This window comes from Mustelus asterias, chromosome 8, assembly GCF_964213995.1.
Source record: "Mustelus asterias chromosome 8, sMusAst1.hap1.1, whole genome shotgun sequence".
In the NCBI taxonomy this organism is placed as follows: domain Eukaryota; kingdom Metazoa; phylum Chordata; class Chondrichthyes; order Carcharhiniformes; family Triakidae; genus Mustelus; species Mustelus asterias.
Genome location: NC_135808.1, coordinates 28,897,508 through 28,924,210, shown reverse-complemented (window position 1 = coordinate 28,924,210; position 26,703 = coordinate 28,897,508). Strand labels below are relative to the sequence as shown.

Below are 26,703 nucleotides of genomic sequence, written 5' to 3'. Positions count from 1 at the left end.
GGTATGTCCCTGCCAGGCAGAGAGGAAATGGCCGACTGAGGGAACCATGGATCACAAAAGAGGTGGAATGTCTTGTCAATAGGAAGAAGGAAGCGTATGTTAGGCTGAGAAAACATGGTTCATTTGGCTCGATGGAGGGCTACAAGTTAGCAAGAAATGAGCTGCAAAAGGGGCTTAGGAGAGCAAGGAGGGGGCATGAGAAGTACTTGGCGGGTCGGATCAAGGAAAACCCCAAGGCTTTTTACTCTTATGTGAGGAATAAAAGAATGGCCAGGGTCAGGCTGGGGCCAGTCAAGGACGGCAGTGGGAATTTGTGCAAGGAGTCAGAAGAGATAGGAGAGTTGATGAATGAATACTTTTCTTTGGTGTTCACCAAGGAGAGGGGCCATGTTTTTGAGGAAGAGGGAGTGCCACAGTCTGATAGGCTGGAGGAAGGAGATGTTCGGAGGGAAGATGTACTCTCAATTTTGAATAAATTGAAAGTTGATAAGTCCCCTGGGCCTGATGAAATATATCCTAGGATTCTATGGGAGGCAAGGGATGTGATAGCAGAGCCTTTGGCATTGATCTTTGGGTCCTCACTGTCCACGGGGGTGGTGCCAGAGGACTGGAGAGTGGCGAATGTTGTTCCTCTGTTTAAGAATGGGAATAGAAATGACCCTGGTAATTATAGGCCGATTAGTCTTAATTCGGTGGTCGGTAAGTTGAAGGAAAAGGTCCTTAGGGATAGGATTTACGTCCATTTAGAAAGATGCGGATTAATCCGGGATAGTCAGCACGGATTTGTGAAGGGCAAGTCTTGCCTCACAAGTTTGATGGAATCTTTTGAGGAGTTAACTAAGTGTGTAGATGAAGGTAGTGCAGTTGATGTCATATGCATGGATTTTAGGAAGGCATTTGAAAAAGTCCCCCAAGGTCGGCTTATGAAGAAAGTAAGGATGTGTGGGATAGAGGGAAGTTGACCGATTGGATAGGTAACTGGCTATCTAACAGAGGACAGAGGGTGTTGGTGGATGGAAAATTTTCGGACTGGAAACCGGTTACCAGAGGAGTGCCACAGGGATCAGTGCTTGGTCCACTGCTATTTGTAATTTTTATAAATGACTTGGACTAAGGGGCTGAAGGGTGTATCAGTAAATTTGCTGATGACACCAAGATTGGTGGAGGAGTGGATGAGGTGGAGGGCTGTTGTAGGCTGCAAAGAGATATAGAGAGGATGCAGAGCTGGGCTGAAAAATGGCAAATGGAGTTTAAGACTGACAAATGCGAGGTGATTCATTTTCGTAGGACTAATTTAAATGTGGATTACAGGGTCAAAGGTAGGGTTCTGAAGAATGTGAAGGAACAGAGAGATCTTGGGGTTTATATCCATAGATCTCTGAAGGTTGCCACTCAAGTGGATAAAGCCGTGAAGAAGTCCTATAGTGTGTTGGCGTTCATTAACAGGGGGTTTGAGTTTAAGAGCCGTGGGGTTATGCTGCAACTGTACAGGACCTTGGTGAGACCACATTTGGAATATTGTGTGCAGTTCTGGTCACCTCACTACAAGAAGAATGTGGAGACACTGGAAAGAGGGCAAAGGAGATTTACCAGGATGCTGCCTGTTGTGGAGGGTAAATCTGATGAGGAAAGGTTGAGGGAACTTGGGCTTTTCTCTTTGGAGCGGAGGAGGTTGAGAGGAGACTTGATAGAGGTTTGTAAGATGATGAGGGGGATAGAAAGAGTGAACGTTCAAATACTGTTTCCTCGGGTGAATGGAGCGGTAACTAGGGGGCATAACTGTTGGGTTCATGGTGGGAGATACAGGAAGGATGTCCGAGGTAGGTTTTTTACTCAGAGAGTGGTTGGGGTGTGGAATGGACTGCCTGCAGGTATAGAGGAGTCAGAAACTTTACGAACATTTAAGAAGCTATTGGATAGTTACATGGAGTACTTCGGGATGAAAGGGAGGAAATAGCTTGATCTTGGTTTCAGACAAAGCTCGGCACAACACCGTGGGCCGAAGGGCCTGTTCTGTGCTGTACTGTTCTATGTTCTATGTAAATTGGCTCGCAAGCCAATAGTTTTCAGCACGAACGTAGTATTGAGCTTTAACTCATTGTTTGAAAAGGCGGTCGGAAGAGAAAGTTTCATTTCATGGCACAAAGCTAAAGGGGGAGTGCCGGGGGAAAACATTTGTATATCTTCTCGAGAACGGCAATAACAGATCTAACAGCAAGAGCTGGAAAATGGAAATAGACTCTTCAATTTGACCGCATGGAAACAATAGGCCGAATAACCACCCTTTCTGCTATTTGTTGGACATTTCCGCATTATTTGTTTGATCGTGCTGAATGCAAAGAGATTTTCTACATATGTCTGTGATCTCATTTCCTTGCAATCACTAAAATCGAAGGTTTCAACCTCCGTAGAATCTTCGCATCGTTTTGTGCCCCAGTTCACTTGCGGCAGTATCCATCATTTAGGTATTATTTCACACTAAACTCGACTACCTCCAAGGAGTCTAGCAGGTCTCCGTTTTGTATCCCCTTACAAATGAGGCCATAAACACTCTGCTCCCTGAGCCTTAACTCGCAGTAAATCCAGTTTCCTTGCACGGCTGTGTTCACTGTTTTAAACTGATATTCGGACAAGCAAGATGTTAATTTCAATTTTTTTTACAGCCATCCATCCATGCGCCTTTTCAGGAGCCGAGGGCATAAGCTAACCTTGCCGATGCGTAATCCTCACTTTACACGTATGTCCTCCTTTACGACAATCCTCCAAATAACTTGGCTTTTGATTGAGCAATGTTTTATCTCATGGATTATCGTCCCATGAGGCTGTACATCTAACACCCCTAAATGAATTCTCCTAAGGAGCACTTCCTCTCTCTTTAATGCATTTCATATGCCTATTAGGTGCATGTTGTGTTCTTTGGTAAGTTAATTTACTTGGCGGTTTCTTTAGGTTTCCCATTCACTCACGGTCAATCCATTATGACACATTCCACTATAATATGTTGCCTGGGAATAATTTCCCCTGCTTAAATGAACGACCCCAATTCAGAAATGTTCGTGGAGAAGAGGAATATTTGCTCATCCTAAGGACTCCTGTGATGTTATGAAGGTTGACACTGACAGTCGCAACATTCGTACAGAGCAGGGATCTGTTCATCCTCGCTGTCCTAGGGCTAAAGAGAGACAACATTGAAAAGGTGGGTTCATTTACTCCAGATAAAACTGGTTCAAGGCTTGTTGGCGATAAGCAAGCCTATGTGATCTGTATGAGTGGCTGGCATTCGCTGAGAGATCAGTGAAACAATAATGCATATTTTGTTTTTGAGTGGAGAAGTGGGTGTGGGGGGTACAGTTTGCAATTTTGGCTCAACCACTGTGCCACCGTGCCGCCCCTCTTGTTTTCAGTATTGAAGGACAATGTTCTGTTTTTCGACCACAGCAAAAGCCTTTGGGCACGATCTTACCAGCCGTTCATGCCACGCTCCCGCTGCAGCGAGGTCGGAGAATTTGACGCCCAACCAAATCTCCGTTCACTGCAGCGGCATGGGAAAATCCCGCCAGCGCGTGAACAACCATAACATTCTGGCCACAGGCTTTCCAGGAGAACTAATGGTCAGTTGATACTATCACTGGAGTAATAATCCAGAGGCCCAGAAGGTTTTCTTTTTGGTTTAGTTAAGGCACATGGTCAGCACAGGATTGGAGGGCCAAAGGGCCTGCTCCTGTGCTGTACTTTTCTTTGCTCTTCGAACACCATGGGGACATGGCAGCTGGTAGAATTTGAATTCAATCAGGTTTTAAAGTTAACTGATCAATAAAACACCTGGAATCACAAAGCTGGCTTCAGTATTGGTGACCATGAGGCTATCATCGATTGTTGTAAAAACCCATCTGATTCACTAAGGGGATTTTAACTTCATTGCAGTGTTCATGGAATGCAATTCTATGGAGTCTGTTCGGCCCATCGAGTTTGGATTGACCTCAAATCCATACCAGGCCCTATTCCCGTAATCCCACATAACCCCCTGCTAATCCCCTGACACTAAGGGGCAATTTACCATGGCCAATCAACCTAACCCTCAAATCTTTGGACTGTGGAGGAAACCGGAGCACCCGGAGGAAACCCACGCAGACACGGGGAGAACGTGAAGACTCCGTACAGACAGTGACCCGAGGCTGGAATTGAACCAGGGTCCCTGGCGCTGTGAGGCAGCAGTGCCACTGTGCCGCCCCAATGTAAGCCTTAATGTAAGTCTCATTGCGACACGAATAAATAAACTAATGTCCTTTAAGAAAGGGAAATCTGCCGCCCTTACCCGGTCTGGCCTACATGTGACTCCAGAGTCACAGCAATGTGGTTGACTCTTAACTCTCTAACATGGTCAATCAACCTAACCTGCACATCTTTGGACTGTGGGAGGAAACCGGAGCACCCGGAGGAAACCCACGCAGACACGGGGAGAACGTGAAGACTCCGTACAGACAGTGACCCGAGGCTGGAATTGAACCAGGGTCCCTGGCGCTGTGAGGCAGCAGTGCCACTGTGCCGCCCCAATGTAAGCCTTAATGTAAGTCTCATTGCGACACGAATAAATAAACTAATGTCCTTTAAGAAAGGGAAATCTGCCGCCCTTACCCGGTCTGGCCTACATGTGACTCCAGAGTCACAGCAATGTGGTTGACTCTTAACTCTCTAACATGGTCAATCAACCTAACCTGCACATCTTTGGACTGTGGGAGGAAACCGGAGCACCCAGAGGAAACCCACTCAGACACAGGGAGAATGTGCAAACTCCACAGACAGTGACCCAAGCTCTGTGGAGTCTGCACATTCTCCCCGTGTCTGCGTGGGTTTCCTCCGGCTGCTCCGGTTTCCTCTCATAACCTGAAAGACGTGCTGGTTTGGTGCATTGACCCGAACAGGCGCCGGGGTGAGGCAACTGGGGGAATTTCACAGTAACTTCATTGCAGTGTTAATGTAAGCCTTGTGACTAATAAATAAGGTTTAACTTTAACTGTCCCTGCCGAGCGAGCGACTCAGTCCAAGGGCAATTAAAGATGGGCAACAAATGCTGGCCCAGCCAGCGACGCCCACATCCCATGAATCAATAAACAAGGAAAGATCTTCCCTTACACCTTGTTATATTTCAAAGCATTACATGTACAATTAATTACTTAGCTGTCAAACCCAAATGAAAGACTAATTTTGTGCTATTGGGTGACGGAGATTTGTTGGACAAGGAACCCTGTCCTCTTCAAGGAAGTCCCAGTTTAAACAAGAAAACAAGAAGCCTGTATTTATATAGCACCTTTCAAGACCTCACCATGCCCCACAGTGCTTGCCAGCCAGAGGAAGGCGGGATCAGGCCAGTGAGTTGGATTTTCGGCCATGATCGTAATAAATAGCGGCACAGGCTTGAAGGGCCGAATGGCCTTTGCCTGCTCCTATTTTTTTTCCTATGTTTCTAATTAATGTTTTTTGTAGTCACAGTTATAATGTGGGAAACATGGCAGCCAATTTGCGCACAGCAAGCTGCCCCACAAACAGTGATGTGAATAATAATCAGATAAGTTACAAGAGGTTGGTTGTGGAGCAATAGAGGCCTACACCCGCAGGGGGGAATTTCTCTTTTTTCTTGAAATAAGGCCATTTACAACCATCTGAGAGGGCAGACAAGGCTCAGGTTAACTTTTAATCTGAAAGACGGCACCTCTGACAGTGCAGCACTCCCTTGGGCTTTGATATTGCGCTCAAGGCTCTGGGGTGAGTCTTGAACCTATGGCCTGTCTGAAGTGGGAGAGCTATGGACTGAGCCAGTGCGGTCAGTTCATAGAATCCCTACGGTGCAGAAGGAGGCCATTCGGCCCATCGAGTCTGCACTGACATAAATGCCAGCCTGACCCTATCCCCCTGACCCCACGTATTTACCCTGCTACTGTCCCTGACACTGGGGTCAATTTACCATGGCCAATCAACCTAATCCGCACCATCTTTGGACGGTGGGAGGAAACCGGAGCACCCGAAGGATGCTTTCTGTACCTCTTGTACCTCTGGGCATTACCTCCGGGGACGGAGGCAAGCAAACTCCTCTTTGTGCTTTAAATATAAAAACAGAGGGGTCTTTAATATTCCAGTTAAAGGAAAGAAACAGGACCTAGATTTAACATCCCACTTCGAGGAGAACAGTACAGCTCTCCTTCAGAACTGTATGGGAGTGTCAGCCCCGATTGTACATTCTAATCCAGGAACAAGGCAAAGACGTACAAGTTGGTGACTCAGAAATTTAAGTGCTACTGACTGAGTAGATCCAACACCCATCAGTCTGCTTTTTTGATGTGCATGTGGTGATTTTCTCTTTGTTAAACCATTTGAAAATGTCACTTCTCCCTGCCCGAAACACTTCTGCAGTGATTGGTGCAAGGTTAAATATAGGGCTCTGTAATGAGGGCAGCTGTCATCGCGAGCCATATATGTGGCTACAGAACTATTTAGTTTGACATCTCTCACTGTAGTAATTATCCATGGCGGCCACCACCTCACCAGCCTAGAAAACAAGGCTCAAACTGCGTTAAAGTACTTTCTCCCTATAAATAAAACCTTTTAGAAAAAATACGCTTTGCCTAAAAATAGCTTGCGCTCGAATCGCTGCAGTATTACCAATCAACAAATTCTTACGGCTGTCATAGTTGTCAGTCAACTTCATGTCTCTATCCACAAACATTCAATCCCTCCACCACCGACGCCCAGTGTCAGCTGTGTGCACTATCTACGAGATGCACTGCAGCAACTCACCAAGGCTCCTTAGGAAACACCTTCCAAATTCACGGCCGCTACCATCTAGAAGGACAAGGGCAGCAGATACTTGGGAAGACCACCGCTTGGGGCGGCACGCTGGCACAGCACCAGGGACCCGGGTTTAATTCCGGCCTCGGGTCACTGTCTGTGTGGAGTTTGCACATTCTCCCTGTCCCTGCATGGGTTTCCTCCGGGTGCTCCGATTTCCTCCCACAGTCCAAAAACGTGCGGGTTAGGTTGATTGGCTATGCTAAATTGACTCTAGTATCAGGGGGATTAGCAGGGTAAATATGTGGGGTTATGGAAATAGGGCCTCTTAGAAATCTTAGAAACCCTACAGCACAGAAAGAGGCCATTCGGCCCATCGAGTCTGCACCGACCACAATCCCACCCAGGCCCTACCCCCATATCCCTACATATTTTACCCACTAATCCCTCTAACCTACGCATCCCAGGACACAAAGGGCAATTTTAGCATGGCCAATCAACCTAACCCGCACATCTTTGGACTGTGGAAGGAAACCGGAGCACCCGGAGGAAACCCACGCAGACACGAGGAGAATGTGCAAACTCCACACAGGCAGTGAGCCAAGCCGGGAATCGAACCCAGGTCCCTGGAGCTGTGAAGCAGCACTGCTAACCACTGTGCTACCCTGCCGCCCTGGGTAGGATTGTGGTCGATGCAGACTCGATGGGCCGAATGACCTCCTTCTGCACTGGAGGGATTCTATGATTCTATGAATAGTCCAGGCCACTGGATTGCTATTCCAGTAATATAACCCTGATTCTACCATTCTTGGTAAATAAGCACCAGTACAGACTGGTTGGGCCGAATGGCCTGTTTCTGAGCTGTCTGTTCTTTGCAGTTTAATGAAATATATTGCTCCACCACTTAAATGCCACTAATACCAGCTGCTAAAATCGTCATTGGAGAAGTTAAATGAAGGCCATATCTGCCCGAATGGTTCAGTAAGTGTTAAAGATCTGAGAACACAAAGAGCGGGGAGCTTGCCTACGAAATCATCCAAAAGAATACATTAACTGGTGCTTTATCTCACTGTGCAAATATCTGCCTCACTGAACTTTAAAACTAATTAATCTGAGCTGCCACTAAGATAAGGTGTTTAGCTGTTTTTTACCCTTTCTCACGAATTACAGTGGTGGTTGGATTTTGCCTCTCATTGCGTTCCGGTTGCACACAATCTAATCGCAATTAGCACGGCCTGATACGGAACAAGGAATAGGTGCTGATACCAATCAACGTCAGAACCTGATCCCAATGCCTCCTTTCAATATCGAGGACTGAGGGAACTGAACTCTGTTGCCAGTAGGTCCCCCGGCTAAACCATCGGCAATAGAATCCTAACAGTGTAGGAGGAGGCCATTTGGCCCATCGAGCCTGCACTGACAACAATCCCACCGATGCCCGATCTTTGTAACCCCATATATTTATCCTGCTAGTCCCCCTGATACGAAGGAGCAATTTAGCACGGCCAATCCACCTAACCAGCACGTCTTTCGGACTGTGGGAGGAAACCGGAGCACCCGGGGGAAACCCACACGGGAGGAACATACAAACTCAACACAGACATGACCCAGGGCTGGACTCATAGAATCCCTACAGTGCAGAAGGAGGCCATTTGGCCCATCGAGTCTGCACCGACCACAATTCCACGCAGGCCCTATTCCCGTAACCCCACATATTTACCCTGCAAATCCAAAGGGGCAACTTAGCATGGCCAATCAACCTAACCCGCACATCTTTGGAGTGTGGGAGGAAACTGGAGCACCCGAAGGAAATCCATGTTGACACGGGGAGAATGTGCAAACTCCACACAGACAGTGACCCAGGGCCGGAATTGAACCCGTGTCCCTGGCGCTGTGCGGCAACAGTGCTAACCACTGTGTCACTGTGTCGCAAACAACTGCTGCTTGCAAATTGAGGATTTCCCTTTATTGGGAATGAATCAGAAGAAAATATCTGCAGCTTACAAGCTTAAAAGTAAGAACAAGGAGCTATATTGAGCTGTTCACCACCTCACAACACCCCAAACACTAGAGAACAAGACATTAAATTGAATTTACAACAAAGGCAGGCTATGTGTTCCAACTGCTCTTTGCCAAGATTTATGCTTCACTAGTACCTTCTCCTGCCCCACATTTCTGAATCCTATTGGAATATCATTCTATTGTGTTTTCTCTTTGATTTGATTTATTCTTGTCACATGTATTTCATACAGTGAAAAGCATTGTATCTTGCGCGCTGTACAGACAAAGCACACTGTACAGAGTACATCGGAGAGGAAGAAAGGGGAAGATGCAGAATGTAGTGTTGCAGTTACAGTTAGGGTGTAGAGAAAGATCAGTTTAATATATGGTGGGTCCATTCAAAAATCTGATGGCAGCAGGCAATTTTTTCACACAGAGGATGGTGAGATGGGGCGGCACGGTAGCACAGTGGTTAGCACTGCTGCTTCACAGCTCCAGGGTCCCGGGTTCGATTCCCGGCTCGGGTCACTGTCTGTGTGGAGTTTGCACATTCTCCTCGTGTCTGTGTGGGTTTCCTCCGGGTGCTCCGGTTTCCTCCCACAGTCCAAAGATGTGCGGGTTAGGTTGATTGGCCAGGTTAAAAATTGCCCCTTAGAGTCCTGGGATGCATAGGTTAGAGGGATTAGCGGGTAAATATGTGGGGGTAGGGCCTGGGTGGGATTGTGGTCGGTGCAGACTCGATGGGCCGAATGGCCTCCTTCTGCACTGTAGGGTTTCTATGATTCTATGGTGAGTGTCTGGAACAAGCTGCCAGAGGTAGTAGTAGAGGCGGGTACAATTTTGTCTTTTAAAAAGCATTTAGACAGTTACTTGGGTAAGAAGGGTATAGAGGGATATGGGCCAAATGCGGGCAATTGGGATAGCTTAATGGTAAAAACTGTTCACAAGGATGTTGCCGGGACTTGAGAAGCTGAGTTACAGAGAGAGATTGAATAGGTTGGGACTTTATTCCCTGGAGCGTAGAAGATTGAGGGGAGATTTGATAGAGGTGTATAAGATTTTGATGGGTATAGATAGAGTGAATGCAAGCAGGCTTTTTCCGCTGAGGCTAGGGGAGAAAAAAACCAGAGGGCATGGGTTAAGGGTGAAAGGAGAAAAGTTTAAAGGGAATATTAGGGGGGGCTTCTTCACGCAGAGAGTGGTGGGAGTGTGGAATGAGCTGCCGGATAAAGTGGTAAATGCTTTTAACATTTAAGAAAAACTTGGACGGGTTCATGGATGAGAGGGGTGTGGAGGGATATGGTCCAAGTGCAGGTCAGTGGGACTAGGCATAAAATGGTTCGGCACAGACAAGAAGGGCCAAAAGGCCTGTTTCTGAGCTGTACTTTTATATGGTTCTATGGTTCTAACTGGGTGGCATGGACAAGTTGGGCCGAAGGGCCTGTTTCCATGCTGTAAACCCCTCTGACTATGACTCTATGACTATTCTTGAATTGGTTGGTCTGTGCCCTCAGACTTTTGTATCTTGTTCCTGAAGGAAGAAGGTGGAAGAGAGAATGTCTGGGGTGTGTGAAGTCCTTGATTATGCTGGCTGCTTTTCCGAGGCAGCGGCAAGTGTAGATGGAGTCAATGGATGGGAGGCTGGTTTCCGTGATGGACTGGGCTACATTCACGACCCTTTGTAGTTTCTTGTGTCCTTGCCTAGCTTCTGCTTAAATGTACCTGTGCGACCCGCTTCAGCTACTTCTTGCCCTCGTGTGTCCCACACTCTCTGGATAAAGAAGTTTCTCCTGAATTCATTGTTGAATTTATGAATGACTTCTGTAAATTTATGGCTCCTAGTTTTAGCCCCAGTGCAGAAAAAGCTTCATGGCATCTGTACTCTATCTTGACTTGGAACGTTATCGCCGTTCCTTTGCTGTCGGTGGGTCAAAATCCTGGAACTCCCTCCCGAACAGCACTGGGGGTGTACCTACACCACATGGAATGTAGCCCATTCGAAGAAACAGCTCACCACTACCTTCTCAAGGGGCAGTTGGGGACAGGAAATAAGACAGTGACCTTGCCAGCGGCATTCATATCAAATTGAACATGCGGACATTTGAATTAGGAGCAGGAGGAGGCCACTCGGCCCCTCGAGCTAGCTCCGTCCGCCATTCAATGGGATCATGGCTGCCACATTCCTGCCTACCCCCGGTAACCTTCCGCCGCACCCCCCCCCCCCCACACCCGCTCCCCCCCCCCCCCCCCCCCGTTAATCATGCTATCTAGCTCTGCCTGAAAAATATTCAAAGATCTCCCACCCACCCACCAACAAATTAAAAAAAAACCCTGTCATAATTTTATAGACCAGGTCAGGTCACCTCTCACCTCCATAACCTGTCCCATGAAGCATTTTAAAGTGTAGTCGTTGTTGTACTGTAGAGGGGATGGGGATAAGTGGACTGCGGTCATTGAGTGCTCGCAAAGGAGTCAAGGGTCAATCATCTCCTAGTGTGATTCCACAGCTCCAATAGATGAGTCGGCTTGAGGTCAGCTGGGGGGCGGGAATTGGTTTAATGATTGGGTGGTGTTCCACATTGACAGCATCATGACACGTTTATAGTGGGGCTATGTGCTGGTAGATCTGAAGACATACAGACTACTGTAGATCCTGGCTAGTTTGTGTGGAGTTTGCACATTCTCCTCGTGTCTGCGTGGGTTTCCTCCGGGTGCTCCGGTTTCCTCCCACAGTCCAAAGATGTGCGGGTTAGGTTGATTGGCCAGGTTAAAAATTGCCCCTTAGAGTCCTGAGATGCGTAGGTTAGCGGGATTAGCGGGTAAAATATGTGGGGGTAGGGCCTGGGTGGGATTGTGGTCGGTGCAGACTCGATGGGCCGAATGGCCTCCTTCTGCACTGTAGGGTTTCTATGATTTCTATGGTTTGACAGGGCAGCACGGTGGCACAGCGGTTAGCACTGCTGCCTCACAGCGCCAGGGACCCGGGTTCGATTCCCAACTTGAGTCACTGTCTGTGTGGAGTTTGCACATTTTCCCCGTGTCTGCGTGGGTTTCCTCCGGGTGCTCCGGTTTCCTCCCACAGTCCGAAAGACATGCTGGTTAGGTGGCCGTGCTAAATTCTCCCTCAGTATATCCAAACAGGCACCGGAGTGTGGCGACTAGGGGATTTTCACAGTAACTTCATTGCAGTTAATGTCAACTTACTTGTGACATTAATAAATAAATCAAGTCGGGAATCTCTGAGATAGTTAACTCGGAGGGTGGTTAGAAATGCAACTTGCTTGCACAGAGAGTGCTTGATGCAAATAGCACAGGTGTATTAAGCAAATAAGCTTATGTAGATAAAGAAATAGAAAGCTATGTTATTAGGATAAATGAACACAGGGAAGGAGCCTAATGTGAAGCTGAACCCCTAACAGAGACCAGTTGGGTTAAGTGGATTGCTCCTGTGCTGTAATTTCAAGGTGATTTGTTTTAAAGGTAAACTATTACCAGAATTTTACCGCCTCGCCTGCCCAAGGCTAACAGAGAATGCCGTTCTGTGAGCCTCGCCCACTCTGGAAATTCCGGCAATATGAGTGAGGGTGTGGGTTGGATTGTGGGAACAGTTGGTGGTGCGGAGCCCCAGTAGAAGAGCGAGTGAAAAACCCAGAAACATAACTTGGGGTCACCATTGCCCAGAAACTCCACTGGACTCACCACATACACACAGTGGCTACAAGAGCAGGTCAGAGACCAGGAATACTGCGGCGAGTAACTCACCTCCTGACTCCCCAAAGCCTGTCCACCATCTACAAGGCACAAGTCAGGAGTGTGATGGAATACTCCCCACTTGCCTGGATGTGTGCAGCTCCAACAACACTTAAGCTTGACACCATCCAGGACAAAGCAGCCCGCTTGATTGGCACCACATCTACAAACATTCAATCCTTCCACGACCGACGCTCAGTAGCAGCAGTGTGTAGTATCTACAAGATGCACTGCAGCAATTCACCAAAGATCCTTAGACAGCACCTTCCAAACCCACGACCACTTCCATCTAGAAGGACAAGGGCAGCAGATACCTGGGAACACCACCACCTGCAAGCTCCCCCCCGAAGTCACTCACCATCCTGACTTGGAAATATATCGCCGTTCCTTCGGAGTTGCTGCATCAAAATCCGAGAATTCCCTCCCTAACGGCATTGTGGGTCAACCCACAGCACGTGCACTGCAGCGATTCAAGAAGGCAGCTCACCACCACCTTCTCAAGGGCAACTAGGGATGGGCAATAAATGCTGGCTCGCCAGCGATGCCCATGTCCCACGAATGAATAAAAAAAAAACGTTGGGACTTACCACGAGGTTTCCGATCACCATGACCAGCATGAAGACAAGGATGCACAAGGGCTGCCCAGCCACCTCCATACAATCCCACATGGTTTCGATCCACTCGCCGCACAGAACCCGGAACACGATGAGGAAGGAATGGAAGATGTCGGACATGTGCCAGCGTGGGAGCTGGCATTTGGTGGAGATTTTACAAACAGACTTGCTGTAGCTTTTGCCAAACAGTTGCATCCCGACCACGGCAAAGATGAAGACTATGATGGCCAGCACAAGGGTCAGGTTGCCCAAAGCGCCCATCGAGTTACCGATGATCTTAATGAGTGTGTTGAGGGTGGGCCACGACTTTGCCAGTTTGAAAACTCTGAGCTGTGACGTAAGATTGGGCAAAAAAAAATTACATCAGACAACATACGTTCACGGAGTAATAAATAAGACACAATGAATGGGTAAAGAGGAAGGAAAGTTTAATGAATGTCTCCCAATGAATTGAAGCTCAACAAGTCAACTGAAAGCCTGAGGCCCATTATCTTCAAATCTGATTGTGCAAATAAACACATTAGGTTTTATTCATTGGATTGGGTAGTCCAAAGGGAAACACAAGGAATAAGGGCTGGAGCGCCCTCTGAAATAGTCTAGCAAGTCACTCAATTTAAGGACAATTAAGGGATTGGCAACAAATGCTGACCCGCCTGTGGGGGAGAGGGGGAGGGTGGGGTGGGGGGGGGGGGGGGGGTGGTGGTGGCTGGGGGTTGTGTAACATTCTGGCCCAGGCTGGGGAAGCTTCAGTTGTTGTCCTTGGAATGAAGGAGTTGTGAGAGGTCTGTGTGGAGTTTGCACATTCTCCCTGTGTCAGCGTGGGTTTCCTCTGGGTGATCCGGTTTTCCTCCCACAGAGCACAGATGTGCGGGTAGGTGCATTGGCTGTGCTAAATTGTCCCTTAGTGTCCCAGGATGCGTAGGTTAGAGGGATTCTAGGGGTAAGTTTGTGGGATTACGGGGATAGGGCCTGGGTGGGTCTGTTGTCGGTGCAGACTCAATGGGCTGAATGGCCTCCTTCTGCACTGTAGTGATTCTATGATTCGGGATCTGACGGAGGTGTACAAGTTTTACAAAAGGGGGACACAGAGAGGCTGAAGTTTTAAGAACACGAGGATGCCAGTGAAAGGATTGCCCCAGGAATATTGGAGGGATGTGAGGAAGAGCCTTTTATAACTCAGCAATCAGCAATGATCTGGAACTTGCTGCTGAGGAGGGTGGTGGAAGCAGAGGTGATCAAAGACTTGAAAAGTGAGTTGGATGGGCATTTGCAGGGCTAACTGGGATGCTCGACTGATCTGAATCTGTGCTGCGATGTTTCCATATCTCAATCTCAACCATGCCCTTTGCCACCATAAGAAGATTTCCTTTTTGTTCCCTCATTTGTCCTACCTTTTCTTCAGTTTTACTATTTACATAACGACACAGGTCTTTTGGGTGTGACATTAGTTCGAGATTCTCCCACAAGAGGAAACATCCTCGCCACATCCACCTTGTCAAGACCCCTCACAATCCCTCCCTCTTTGAATAATGGAGTTACAATTGCTATCTTCCAATCTAATGGACCTACCTCAAATCTTGGAGCTTTGAAAAATTGAAACCAATGCATTGATGACCTCATTAGTCACTTATTTTAAGACCCCACGATGAAGCCCATCAGGTCCCAGGCACTTGTCAGCCCACAGAATACTGCGAGGCCTGGATAGAGTGGAAGTGGAGAGGACATTTCCACAAGTGAGACAGACTAGAATTCAAGGGTACAATCTCAGGCTAGAGGAACACTCCTTTAAAATTGAGATGAGGAGGAATTTCTTCAGCCAGAGGGTGGTGAATCTGTGGAACTCATTGCCACAGAAGGCTATGGAGGCCAGGTCATTGAGTGTCTTTAAGACAGAGATAGGTTCTTGATCAATGAGGGGATCAAGGGTTACAGGGAGAAGGCAGGAGAATGGGGATGAGAATCATATCAGCCATGATTGAATGGCGGAGCAGACTCAATGGGCCAACTGGTCTAATTCTGCTCCTATATCTTGTGGTCTTTTCCGGGTTTTTTTCTCATTGTTGCTGGGCCGTCTGCTAGAAATTCTTTTATTGCTACTTCAATGATTTAAATGGGGTTTTGTTTATTTTTACCCGGGGATCTTTTGTGCCTTGCATTGTGAGGGGGAAGACTGACTGACAAATCAAAGTCAGGTGGTTTCTCCCCAGGTAAAAATCTAAGGATTCATTTTCAGTTTTAGTTTAGAAGGGGGTGGACATCAGACTGAAAATAAGTGTTTCTCTCTCTCTCTGTTATTGGAAATTCTGCTGTTAACTGGAAGTAAGGTTCCTGGCCTTCCTGGAGTGGAAACTCTGCTGTTGGTGGTTGGGCTCAACGAGAGTCTTTCTCTTCCTGGTGTTTTGGAAGCTGTTCTGACTTCAAGCTTTTCTGGGTGTCTATCCAGAGGGCTTTCAAAGCTGAGAAGTCAGAGTCTCAATTCTCCAGCCAAAGGACTCTGTTCCAGCATCACTTGAGCATTTATATTTGCCATGTTAAACCTGTGACAATTGTTTTGTTTGATTGGTACATTTCTTGTATTCATTAAGGGTTACATTATATGATGATTGTTTTTTTCTTGTTTGTGATTGGTAAAAGTTTTTGCTAATGTTCTTTTTATACATCTTGACTGTATACTTAAATAAACATTGTTTGATAAAAGCTCCCTAGTGGGTCATTTCAATTGTACCTAAGGTGAAACACATCATGCTCACTTTAGCCAAATTCAAAGTACAAAACTTATAGAATCATAGAAATCATAGAAACCCTACAATGTAGAAGGAGGCCATTCGGCCCATCGAGTCTACACCGACCACAATCCCACCCAGGCCCTACCCCCATATCCCTACATATTTACCCGCTAATCCCTCTAACCTACCCACCTCAAGACACTAAGGGGCAATTTTAGCACGGCCAATCAACCTAACCCGCACATCTTTGGACTGTGGGAGGAAACCGGAGTACCCGGAGGAAACCCACGCAGACACGAGGAGAATGTGCAAACTCCACACAGACAGTGACCCAAGCCGGGAATCGAACCCAGGTCCCTGGAGCTGTGAAGCAGCAGTGCTAACCACTGTGCTACCGTGCCGCCCAGGCGGACTTCATAAAACACTTTGGAGTTTCTGACCTGAATTCTAACATGGGTTTCCTTTCGTGCTATTCACTAATCAATTCTCAAGCGCCCTCTTTATCTTGCTTATCCTTTTGTTCATTTCTCCTCCATGAATATCAATGTTCCTTACGGTGGCACAATGGCACAGTAGTTAGCACTGCTGCCTCACAGCGCCAGGGGCCCGGGTTCGATTCCCAGCTTGGGTCACTGTCTGTGTGGAGTTTGCACGTTCTCCCCGTGTCTGCGTGGGTTTCCCCTGGGTGCTCCGGTTTCCTCCCACAGTCTGAAAGACGTGCTAGTTCGGTGCATTGGCCGTGCTAAATTCTTCCTCAGTGTACCCAAACAGGCACCGGAGTGTGGCGACGAGGGGATTTTCACACTGACTTCATTGTCGTGTTAATGTCAGCCTACTTGTGACACTAATAAATGAACTAAAACTTCTCTATCATTGGGTTAAAATCCTGGAACAGCACTGTGGGTGCACTTACACCACGCAGACCTCAGTGGTTCAAGAAAGTATCTCACCACCACTTTCTCAAGAGGAATGAGGGATGGGCAATAATTGCTGGCCTAGCTAGCAACGCCCACACCCCCAGAATAAATTAGTTTTTAAATGGTTCAAACGTTGAGAGATAATATGTTAATATTAATTATTAGCTAGCCTGGCATATTCAAGGCCCAGATTGTAGATGATTATTAAAATAAAATTATGCCTCTATTGAAATGCTGTGAAAGCCTCGATGGCCATGAGCAGGTTCAAAGGGAACCCGCCTATTGATATGTTAGTTCCGATTTACAGCTGTTTAAGGGTGTATTCCATAAACATAACAGACAATGTTAAAAGGTGATGGTAACGTAGCCTTATATGACACAAATTGTACAAGACATTGGTAAGGCCACACTTGGAATACAGTTCTGGTCACCATATTATAGAAAGGATGTTATTAAACTGGAAAGAATGCAGAAAAGATGTACAGTGATGCTACCGGGACTTGATGGTTTGAGTTATAAGGAGAGGCTGGATAGACTGGGACTTTTTTCCCTTTAGTGTAGGGGGCTTCAGCGTGACCTTATAGAGGTCTATAAAATAATGAGGAGCACAGATCAGCTAGATAGTCAATATCTTTTCCAAAAGATAGGAGAGTCTAAAACTAGAGGGCATAGGTTAAAGGTGAGAGGGGAGAGATACAAAAGGGTCCAGAGGGGCAATTGTTTCACACAAAGGGTGGTGAGTGTCTGGAACAAGCTGCCAGAGGTAGTAGTAGAGGCGGGTACAATTTTGTCTTTTAAAAAGAATTTAGATGGTTACATGGGTGCAGAGGGATATGGGCCAACGCGAGCAATTGGGACTAGCTTAGTGGTAAAAACCGGACGGCATGGACACGTTGGGCCGAAGGGCCTGTTTCCATGCTATAAATCTCTATGGCTCTATTATTATAAATGCATGAGGTCTTTGGACCTCTAAAGTGTGCTGCAGCTGTGAATTTGAGTGGCTAACACTGGTTAGTACATTTCTCTAAACACTGGGGAAAGACCGAGGTGTGTATGGTGTTTCCTTTAAGGTGAATTAGACAGCTGGAGAAAGCACAGCTCCTGGCCCTAGCCCACCCCTCATCCACCTCCATTGGTCCCTTCAAATTGGCAGCAGGGTTAAGTATTGACAATCTTTTAAAATGTGGGAGTCACTGACTCAGGCATCACCTGTTGCCCATTCCTACTTGCCCTCGAGAAGGGCGGTGAGCTGCCATCTTGAACCGCTGCAGCCTGTGTGGTGTAAGTCCTCCCCAGAAACAGGGGGAGGCCATTCAGCTCCTCGAGTCAGTTCTACCAGACTATTAGAGCTCAGCTGACCTCAACCCCTTTAATTTGCCTTTATTTCATATTCCTTGATATCCTTATCCAATGTGGGGAGGGATTGCCCTTCTGTGTGTGGGGTCTCGATATTCATTGGGGTGGTTCTCAGTGTCCGTGGGGGTCTCAATATCCTGGGGCGAGGGATTCCCATATCCATTTGGGGGTCTCGATGTCCATGGGGGAGGGGGGGGGGGCATTGTTCCTCATGTCTTTGGGGGGTCTTGATGTCTGTGGATGTGCAAGGTAGGGCAGGAGGAGAGAGGGGAGGTTGTTCCCCACGTCTGTGGGTTTTTTTATTTAAATGGGAGATTGGGCAGTCTACTCTCAGGATTCCCAGCATTGCTGGTTTCCTTAGGCCCCGCCCCTCCAGCTGGCTGTGTGAATCTCTGCTCCCCATTGAAATTGTACAGTGTTGTTCAATATGGTGAGAAAATCCGCCTGTGCAGCCTGCGAGCTTCACACCGGGTTTCCTCGCCTGTACCAACACTCTGTGCAATTTTGGGAAGTTTCCGGTCCTTATATTTCAATAAGATCACCTCGCAATCTTCTGCACTCAATAAAAAATATCTGGAATTAAGAACCTACTGATGACTATGAAACCATTGGCGATTGTCGGAAAAACCCATCTGGTTCACTGATGTCCTTCAGGGAAGGAAATCTGCCGTCCTTACCTGGCCTGGCCTCCATGTGACTCCAGAGCCACAGCAATGTGGTTAACTCTTAACTGCCCTCGGGTAATGAGGGATGGGCAAAAAATGCTGGCCCAGCCAGCGATGCCCATGTCCCCCGAATGAATAAAAAAAGATAGTGTAAGCGGTGAGATGTGTGCTGGGGGTTAATGTAATCACTCAGGTGAATGGTTAAGAATGAAAAGGAAGAGGACAATACCAGTCTGAAGGAACGCAACACTGACAGGCCGTCCACCCTGGCTAGGCCCAGCTCGATCAAGCTCAGGCAGACAATGATGCTGTCGAATATGTTCCAGCCCTGTTGGAAGTAGTGGTACGGGTCCAAGGCAATGATTTTTAAAACCATCTCGGCTGTGAAAATGGCTGTGAAGACCTGTGGAAAACAGGAAGTTGTGTCAGAGCAGCGACAGGAAATCGCCCCAGCCTCATCCCTCACCACCCCCCCACTGCACCCCCTTTCCCCCCCAACACACTCACTCGCCTTCCCTCCGGGGGCAATTCCCAGCCCGATGCAACACTATTCTTAGATGGAAGGCAGGAGGTACAATCCACGCACAGTGTGCGGGGTACTGTCTGCTATTGGGCATCCACAGCTCGAGAAATTCCCACTTGTTTGTTGAAGGAGCCTCACGCCATCTCACTGCGATTGATAACAATTATCTCCCCACACTCGGGAATGAAAACAAATCAAAGCTGAGCAGTCAGACTAAATATTTATCACTCAAGCTGTGATCACCCTGCCAATCAACTGTTTTCCAACGCCATGAAGAATTAACTCTTCCACCATCGGAGCAAATGCTGCCGTTCGATCTGTGCTCAGCAGCGCCACCGAGGAGACTGGGCCGGCGCTGTAAATACATCCCCCAGGATTGCAGAGGAGCCAGGCTACAGCTGAGTAATGCGGCTGGTGGTGGAAAGGGAGGGGGGAGGCTGCAGGGAGCGGTGTCGGAGCATCAGCAGCAAGGACACGGGGTTGCCTCTCAGTGGCACCTCCGTCCTCCCTATGTTCGGTCTCTTGACCAGGCGCTGAGTGCCTTTGATTGAGGTAACCCAGTCCCCATTATCATAGAGTCATAGAGGTTTACAGCATGGAAACAGGCCCTTTGGCCCAACTTGTCCATGCCGCTCTTTTTTTAAACCCCTAACTAGTCCCAATTGCCCACATTTGGCCCATATCCCTCTATACCCATCTTACCCATGTAACTGTCTAAATACTTTTTAAAAGACAAAATTGTATCCACCACTACTACTACCTCTGGCAGCTTGTTCCAGACACTCACCACCCTCTGTGTGAAAACATTGCTCCTTTGGACCATTCTGTATCTCTCCCCTCTCACCTTAAACCTATGCCCTCTAGTTTTAGACTGTTGTTGAGTTCACAAGCAATCCACATGGTTCACCAGTTGTGCTCATTGCATAGCTCACCGACAGCTGGGTTAGGGCCAGTGGCAGCGGGATGAGATATTTCAGTGATCATTATTAGCCACTTAAGGGCTTTGATGTGTGTGACTGTGTGTACGTGTGTGTGTGTGTGTGTGTGTGTGTGTGTGTGTGTGAGAGAGAGTATATGTGTGTATGTGATTGTGTGTATGTGATTGTGTGTATGCGTGTGATTATGTGCATATGCGCGTGTGTGTGTGTGATTGTGTGTGTGTAATTGTGTGTGATTGTGTGTGTGTGATTGTGTGTGATTGTGTGTGAGTGTGAGTGTGAGTCTGTGTGTGTGTGTGTAATTGTGTGTGTGTGCGTGTGTGCACATTGGTGGCGGGAGAGTTGCCCATGGACTCTCCTGCCCAGAACTTAATTTTGGTGGAGGTGGAATCATAGAATCCGGCAGTGCGGAAGGAGGCCATTTGACCCATCGAGTCTACACTGACGGCCCTATTCCCGTAATCCCATGTATTTAGCCTGCTAATTCCCTTGACACTCGGGTCAATTTAGCATGGCCAATCAACCTAACCCGCATATCTTTGGATTGTGGGAAGAAACCAGAGCACCCGGAGGAAACCCACGCAGACACGGGGATAACATGCAGACTCAGCACAGACATTGACCCGAGGCTGGGATCGAACCCGGATCCATGGCACTGTGAGGCAGCAGTGCTAACCACTCTGCCACCGTGCTGCCCAGTGGGAGTCAGAAACACCATCACTCTGCCTAATTACATGCCTTTCCCCCCACCCACACCACCCCCCGCTCCAAAGTCACCCTCAGCAAGAGCATAATCCTTACAAAACCACACACACACACTGACATACATGTACACAATCACACACAATCACACACATGCTCACAATCACACACATGCACACTATGGCATACATGCACACAATTACACGATGACATGCATACACACAACGGCACACACAGACTAACAGGCACAGACTCACACAAACACACATGTACAAATAGACACACACATGGAAGTTGAAAGTTGTGGTTCTGAGCCACATTCTAAAGCAATGAGCCTCCAGTGCAGTGTTGAGGGAGTATTCCAGAGAATAGCACCCGGGCATCAATGGTGGAGCAAAGGAAACACAGTAAGAAGTTTAACAACACCAGGTTAAAGTCCAACAGGTTTATTTGGTAGCAAAAGCCACACAAGCTTTCGAGGCTCTAAGCCCCTTCTTCAGGTGAGTGGGAATTCTGTTCACAAACAGAACTTATAAAGACACAGACTCAATTTACATGAATAATGGTTGGAATGCGAATACTAACAACTAATCCAGTCTTTAAGAAACAAAACAATGGGAGTGGAGAGAGCATCAAAACAGGCTAAAAAGATGTGTATTGTCTGGAGACAATACACATCTTTTTAGCCTGTTTTGATGCTCTCTCCACTCCCATTGTTTTGTTTCTTAAAGACTGGATTAGTTGTAAGTATTCGCATTCCAACCATTATTCATGTAAATTGAGTCTGTGTCTTTATAAGTTCTGTTTGTGAACAGAATTCCCACTCACCTGAAGAAGGGGCTTAGAGCCTCGAAAGCTTGTGTGGCTTTTGCTACCAAATAAACCTGTTGGACTTTAACCTGGTGTTGTTAAACTTCTTACTGTGTTTACCCCAGTCCAACGCCGGCATCTCCACATCAGGAGCAAAGGAAATACAGGGGAGTGGCGTGGGAGGGAGTGGGGGGAGAGGGGGTGGGATGCAGAAGTGACCAAAATTGCAGAGTTTAAAGGAAGGTGAATGAAAACGCTGAAGGTTCACTCCCGTAGGCAACCCCATCATATAAACCAGCCAAGCAAAGAGCCACGGCAACGAGTGGCCTGTACGGAGATTTCAAATCACACATGTGGTGCCGCTTGTTACTCTTATCTCAGTATGCTACACATTTTCGGGCTGGAGATTAGATTGCTTCAATAGCTTCGCGGCTAAGACCACTCACTTCACACAGAGGCAGCTGAGTGTCTGTGTCCCAGTCCCTGACAGCTGCTGAAAGGAGACTGATACTATTGAGAGCTCAGGCGGACTAGGCTGGCAAGAGCTGGCCTATTATTATTATTGCAGCAGCAGCAATACGCCCAGCGAGACAAAGTCTCACGCTTCATGTTCCTTTGAGGAGTGATTCTCTCTCTCTCTCAGAGGGTGGTTACTCTGTGGAATTCTCCTCCCAGAGCGCAGTGGACTGGGCCTTTGAATATCTGCAACGTTGAGTTTGAATCTTCATAAACAGAGGAGTGGGGCGAAGGTGGGAAATTGGGGCAGAGACCATGTTCAGATCAGCCATGTACTCATTGAATGGTGCAGCAGACTCGATGGGCTGAATGGCCTACTCCTGCTCCTCAATCCTATGTTCCTATGTTGCTGGTGGATAGGGTCAGACTGCGGATGTGGCCACATAGAGCAGTTCATGGAATCCCCACAGTGCAGAAGGAGGCCATTCAGCCCATTGTGTCTGCACCGACTCAGAGTCATACCCAGGCTGGCCCGAACCCTGCAACCCTTGAGAAGGTGGTGAGCTGCCTTCTTGAGCCGCTGCAGTCCATGTGGTGTAAGTACACCCACAGTGCTGTTAGGGAGTAACAGTAAGGGGCAATTTTGCATGGCTAATCCACCTAACCAGGACTGTGGGAGGAAAGCGGAGCACTCAGAGGAAACCCACGCAGACATGGGGAGGACGTGCAGATTCCGCACAGATAGTGACCCAAGCCAGGAATTAAACCCAGGTCATTGGGGTTGTGAGGCCACAGTGCTAACCACTGTGCCACTGTGCCACAACGTGCATACATTTAAACACATATAAATACTCTGACTACAAGAACAAGCCAAAGATTGGGATTACTGCAGCAATAGAACTCACCACTGGACTCCCTAAAGCCTGTCCACCATCGACAATACTCTCCACTTCCCTGGATGGGTGCAGCTCCAACAACACTCAAGAAGCTTGACACCATCCAGGACAAAGCAACCCGCTTGATTGGCACCACATCCAACACTTTTAACATTCACTTCCTCCACTAACGCACAATAACAGCCGTGTGCATCATCTACAAGATGCACTGCAGTAACTCACCAAGGCTCCTTCTACAGCACCTTCCAAACCCACGATCACTAGAACCTAGAAGGACAAGGGCAGCAGATACCTGAGATCGCCACCACCTGGAGGTTCCACTCCAAGCCACTCACCATCCTGTCTTTGAAATATATCACTCTTCCTTCACTGTGACTGGGTTAAAATCATGGAACTCCCTCCCTAACAGCACTGTGGGTGTACCTACACCACATGGACTGCAGCGGCTCAAGAAGGCAGCTCACCACCACCTTCTCAAGGACAATTAGGGATGGGTAATAAATGCTGGTCTAGCCAGCGACGCCCACATCCCGTAAATGAAGATAAACAAGTTAGACAAAGTAAGGGTAGAAGTTAAGAATCATAGAATCCCTACAGTGCAGAAGGAGGCCATTCGGGCCATCGAGTCTGCACCGACCACAATCCCACCCAAGCCCTATCCCCATAACTCCAGGCATTTACCCCAACTAGACCCCCTGACACCAAGGGGCAATTTAGCATGGCCAATGCACCTAACCCGCACATCTTTGGACTGTGGGAGGAAACTGGAGCACCTGGAGGAAACCTACGCAGACATGGGGAGAACGTGCAAACTCCACACAGACAGTGACCCAAGGCGGGAATTGAACCCGGGTCCCTGGCACTGTGAGGCAGCAGTGCAAACCACTGTGCCACCATGCCGCCCCTTGGCTGACGTGTAAGATGAACATTGGCATGGAGCTGTTGGGCTGAATGCTCTGTTTCTGTGTGGATATACTAGGCAATGTTATGCAGTAATTTTCTGCTGTCATGCTGGAAGGTGCTAACTCGCACTGTGGAGAGAGCATCATTTTCCCATGGCCTATACTAAAGACCGATCTCCATTCCCATTTCCCCCTCTCCAAAAGCAGGGAAGAATCTGAACGGAAAAGTTGTCAACACTTGAACAAACTGAGTGTGTCCGAGATACGAAACTCTCACAATCTCTTCAGTTCAAAGGGTTGAAATAGTTCAATTCCCCAGTGTACAGAGCAGCTGCTGAGTGTAGATGGCCATCCCAGTTGATGAGATTACAATTATGAATCTCAACATCTCAAACCAATGTCCACAGCAATCCAAACACCCGCTAATCCCCTATATGCTTATAGAGATATATCTCTATACACATACCGCAAACAATACACCTATACATACAAACACACATACACACATCTCAATAAAATCACACAGATAACTACCCACATACATGCTGAAGCACTGGCACATAAATGCACCCCCACATATACACACACGATGCACCTCACACAAAATGCAGCCCTCCACATTAAAGTTTATTTATTCATCACAAGTTGTCTTACATTAACACTGCAATGAAGTTACTGTGAAAATCCCCTCGTCGCCACACTCCGGTGCCTGTTTGGGTACACTGAGGGAGAATTTAGCACGGCCAATGCACCTAACCAGCATACCTTTTGGACTGTGGGAGGAAATCGGAGCACCCGGAGGAAACCCACGCAGACACGGGGAGAACATGCAGACTCCGCACAGACAGCGACCCAAGCCGGGAATCGAACCCTGGTCCCTGGCGCTGTGCGGCAGCAGTGCTAACCACTGTGTCACCGTGCTACCCCACACACACAAACACTCATGCACATGCACACACAGAAAAACACATACAACACACATCCACCCACAAACATATACACAGACACGCGCACACACAGATATGCACACACATGTAGATATGCATAGATGTACACACACGTACACACACAGCCACACATAAACAGATACACACACACACAGACATGTAAACATAGGCGCAGAATAAGGCATCACAGAATTAAAGGTTACATTCTCAAAGTTATTCTACAGTTTAACTTCATTGAAAACACAATCTGCTTCTTACCAAGTTCCCCACGTAGAGCATATTTTCAAATTCTTTGGACATTGGTCGGTGCTCCATTGCCATGAAGAGGGTGTTCAGTACAATACAGATAGTGATCGCTAGGTCCAGGAAAGGATCCATCACAATATATTTCAATATTTTCTTTATTCTTATCCACAAAGGGCAGCAGTTCCAGATAAGAAATGTTTGGGTAAAGTGATACCAGCAGCGGGAATATTTCAGGTGAGATTCTTCAAGTTCTAGGAGTGAAAGCAGATAGGAGGGTTAGCGTGAGGAGTTCAATTAAAGCATAATCGTGGAACTCTCATCATGGTCACAGTCCCTAAAAGCATTGTGGTGTTTCGAGGTTGTGAAAGGCGCAACAGAAATGCAAGATCTTGCTTACTGCCTTACGTAGAAACTAGAAGCCGGAGTAGACTATTTGGCCCTTCGAGCCTGCTCCGGCATTCATTTTGATCATGGCTGATCATCAAATTCAATATCCTGATCCCCCCCCCCCCTGTCCTCCCATATCCCTTGATCCCTTTAGCCCCAAGAGCTATATCTAATTTCTTCTTGAAATCATAGCTTGTAACCCAAACTGTGATATTCTGCACAACGTCAAAGCCAATACTCAAGCAATTTGTTTTATTCATTCATGGGACATGGGCGTCGCTGGCTGGCCAGCATTTATTGCCCATCTCTAGTTGCCCGAGGGCAGTTGGGAGACAACCACATTGCTGTGGCTCTGGAGTCACATGTAGGCCAGACTGGGTAAGGATGGCAGATGGGTGAACCAGATGGGTTTTCTGACAATCGACAATGGTTTCATGGTCATCAGTAGATTCTTAATTCCAGATACTTTTTATTGAATTCAAATTCCACCATTTGCCGTGCTGGGATTGGAACCCGGATCCCCAGAACATTAGCTGAGTTCCTGGATTAATAGTCCAGCGATAACATCACAAGGCTATCGTTTCTTTCATACATTTAATCATAGAATCCCAACAGTACAAAAGGAGGCCATTCGGCCCATCGAGTCTATACTGACCTCATCCTACCCAGACCCTATTCCTGCAACCCCACACATTTACTCTGCTAATCTGCCTGACACTAGGGTCAATTTAGCATGGCCAATCCATTTGATTTGATTTGATTTATTATTGTCACATCTATTAATATACAGTGAAAAGTATTGTTTCTTGCGCGCTATACAGACAAAGCATACCGTTCATAGAGAAGGAAACGAGAGAGAGCAGAATGTAGTGTTACAGTCATAGCTAGGGTGTAGAGAAAGATCAACTTAATGCAAGGTAAGTTCTTTCAAAAGTCTGACAGCAGCAGGGAAGAAGCTGTTCTTGAGTCGGTTGGTACGTGACCTCAGACTTTTGTATCCTTTTCGGATGGAGGAAGGTGGAAGAGAGAATGTCCGGGGTGCGTGGGGTCCATAATTATGTTGGCTGCTTTTCCGAGGCAGCGG

The 26,703-nt window shown here is 47.5% G+C and overlaps 1 protein-coding gene across 1 annotated transcript in view; it reads right to left on the bottom strand.

Moving 5' to 3' along the window:
* Positions 1–26,703, bottom strand: part of LOC144497697 (sodium channel protein type 1 subunit alpha-like) — a 139,537-nt gene that overhangs the window by 27,589 nt on the left and 85,245 nt on the right. Inside the window, exons 12-14 of the mRNA XM_078219140.1 lie at positions 25,245–25,483; positions 19,042–19,215; positions 13,122–13,478 (exon numbers count right to left, since the gene is read on the bottom strand). Of these exons, the coding sequence (XP_078075266.1) occupies positions 13,122–13,478; positions 19,042–19,215; positions 25,245–25,483 (770 nt within the window). The remainder of the gene's footprint in view (positions 1–13,121; positions 13,479–19,041; positions 19,216–25,244; positions 25,484–26,703) is intronic.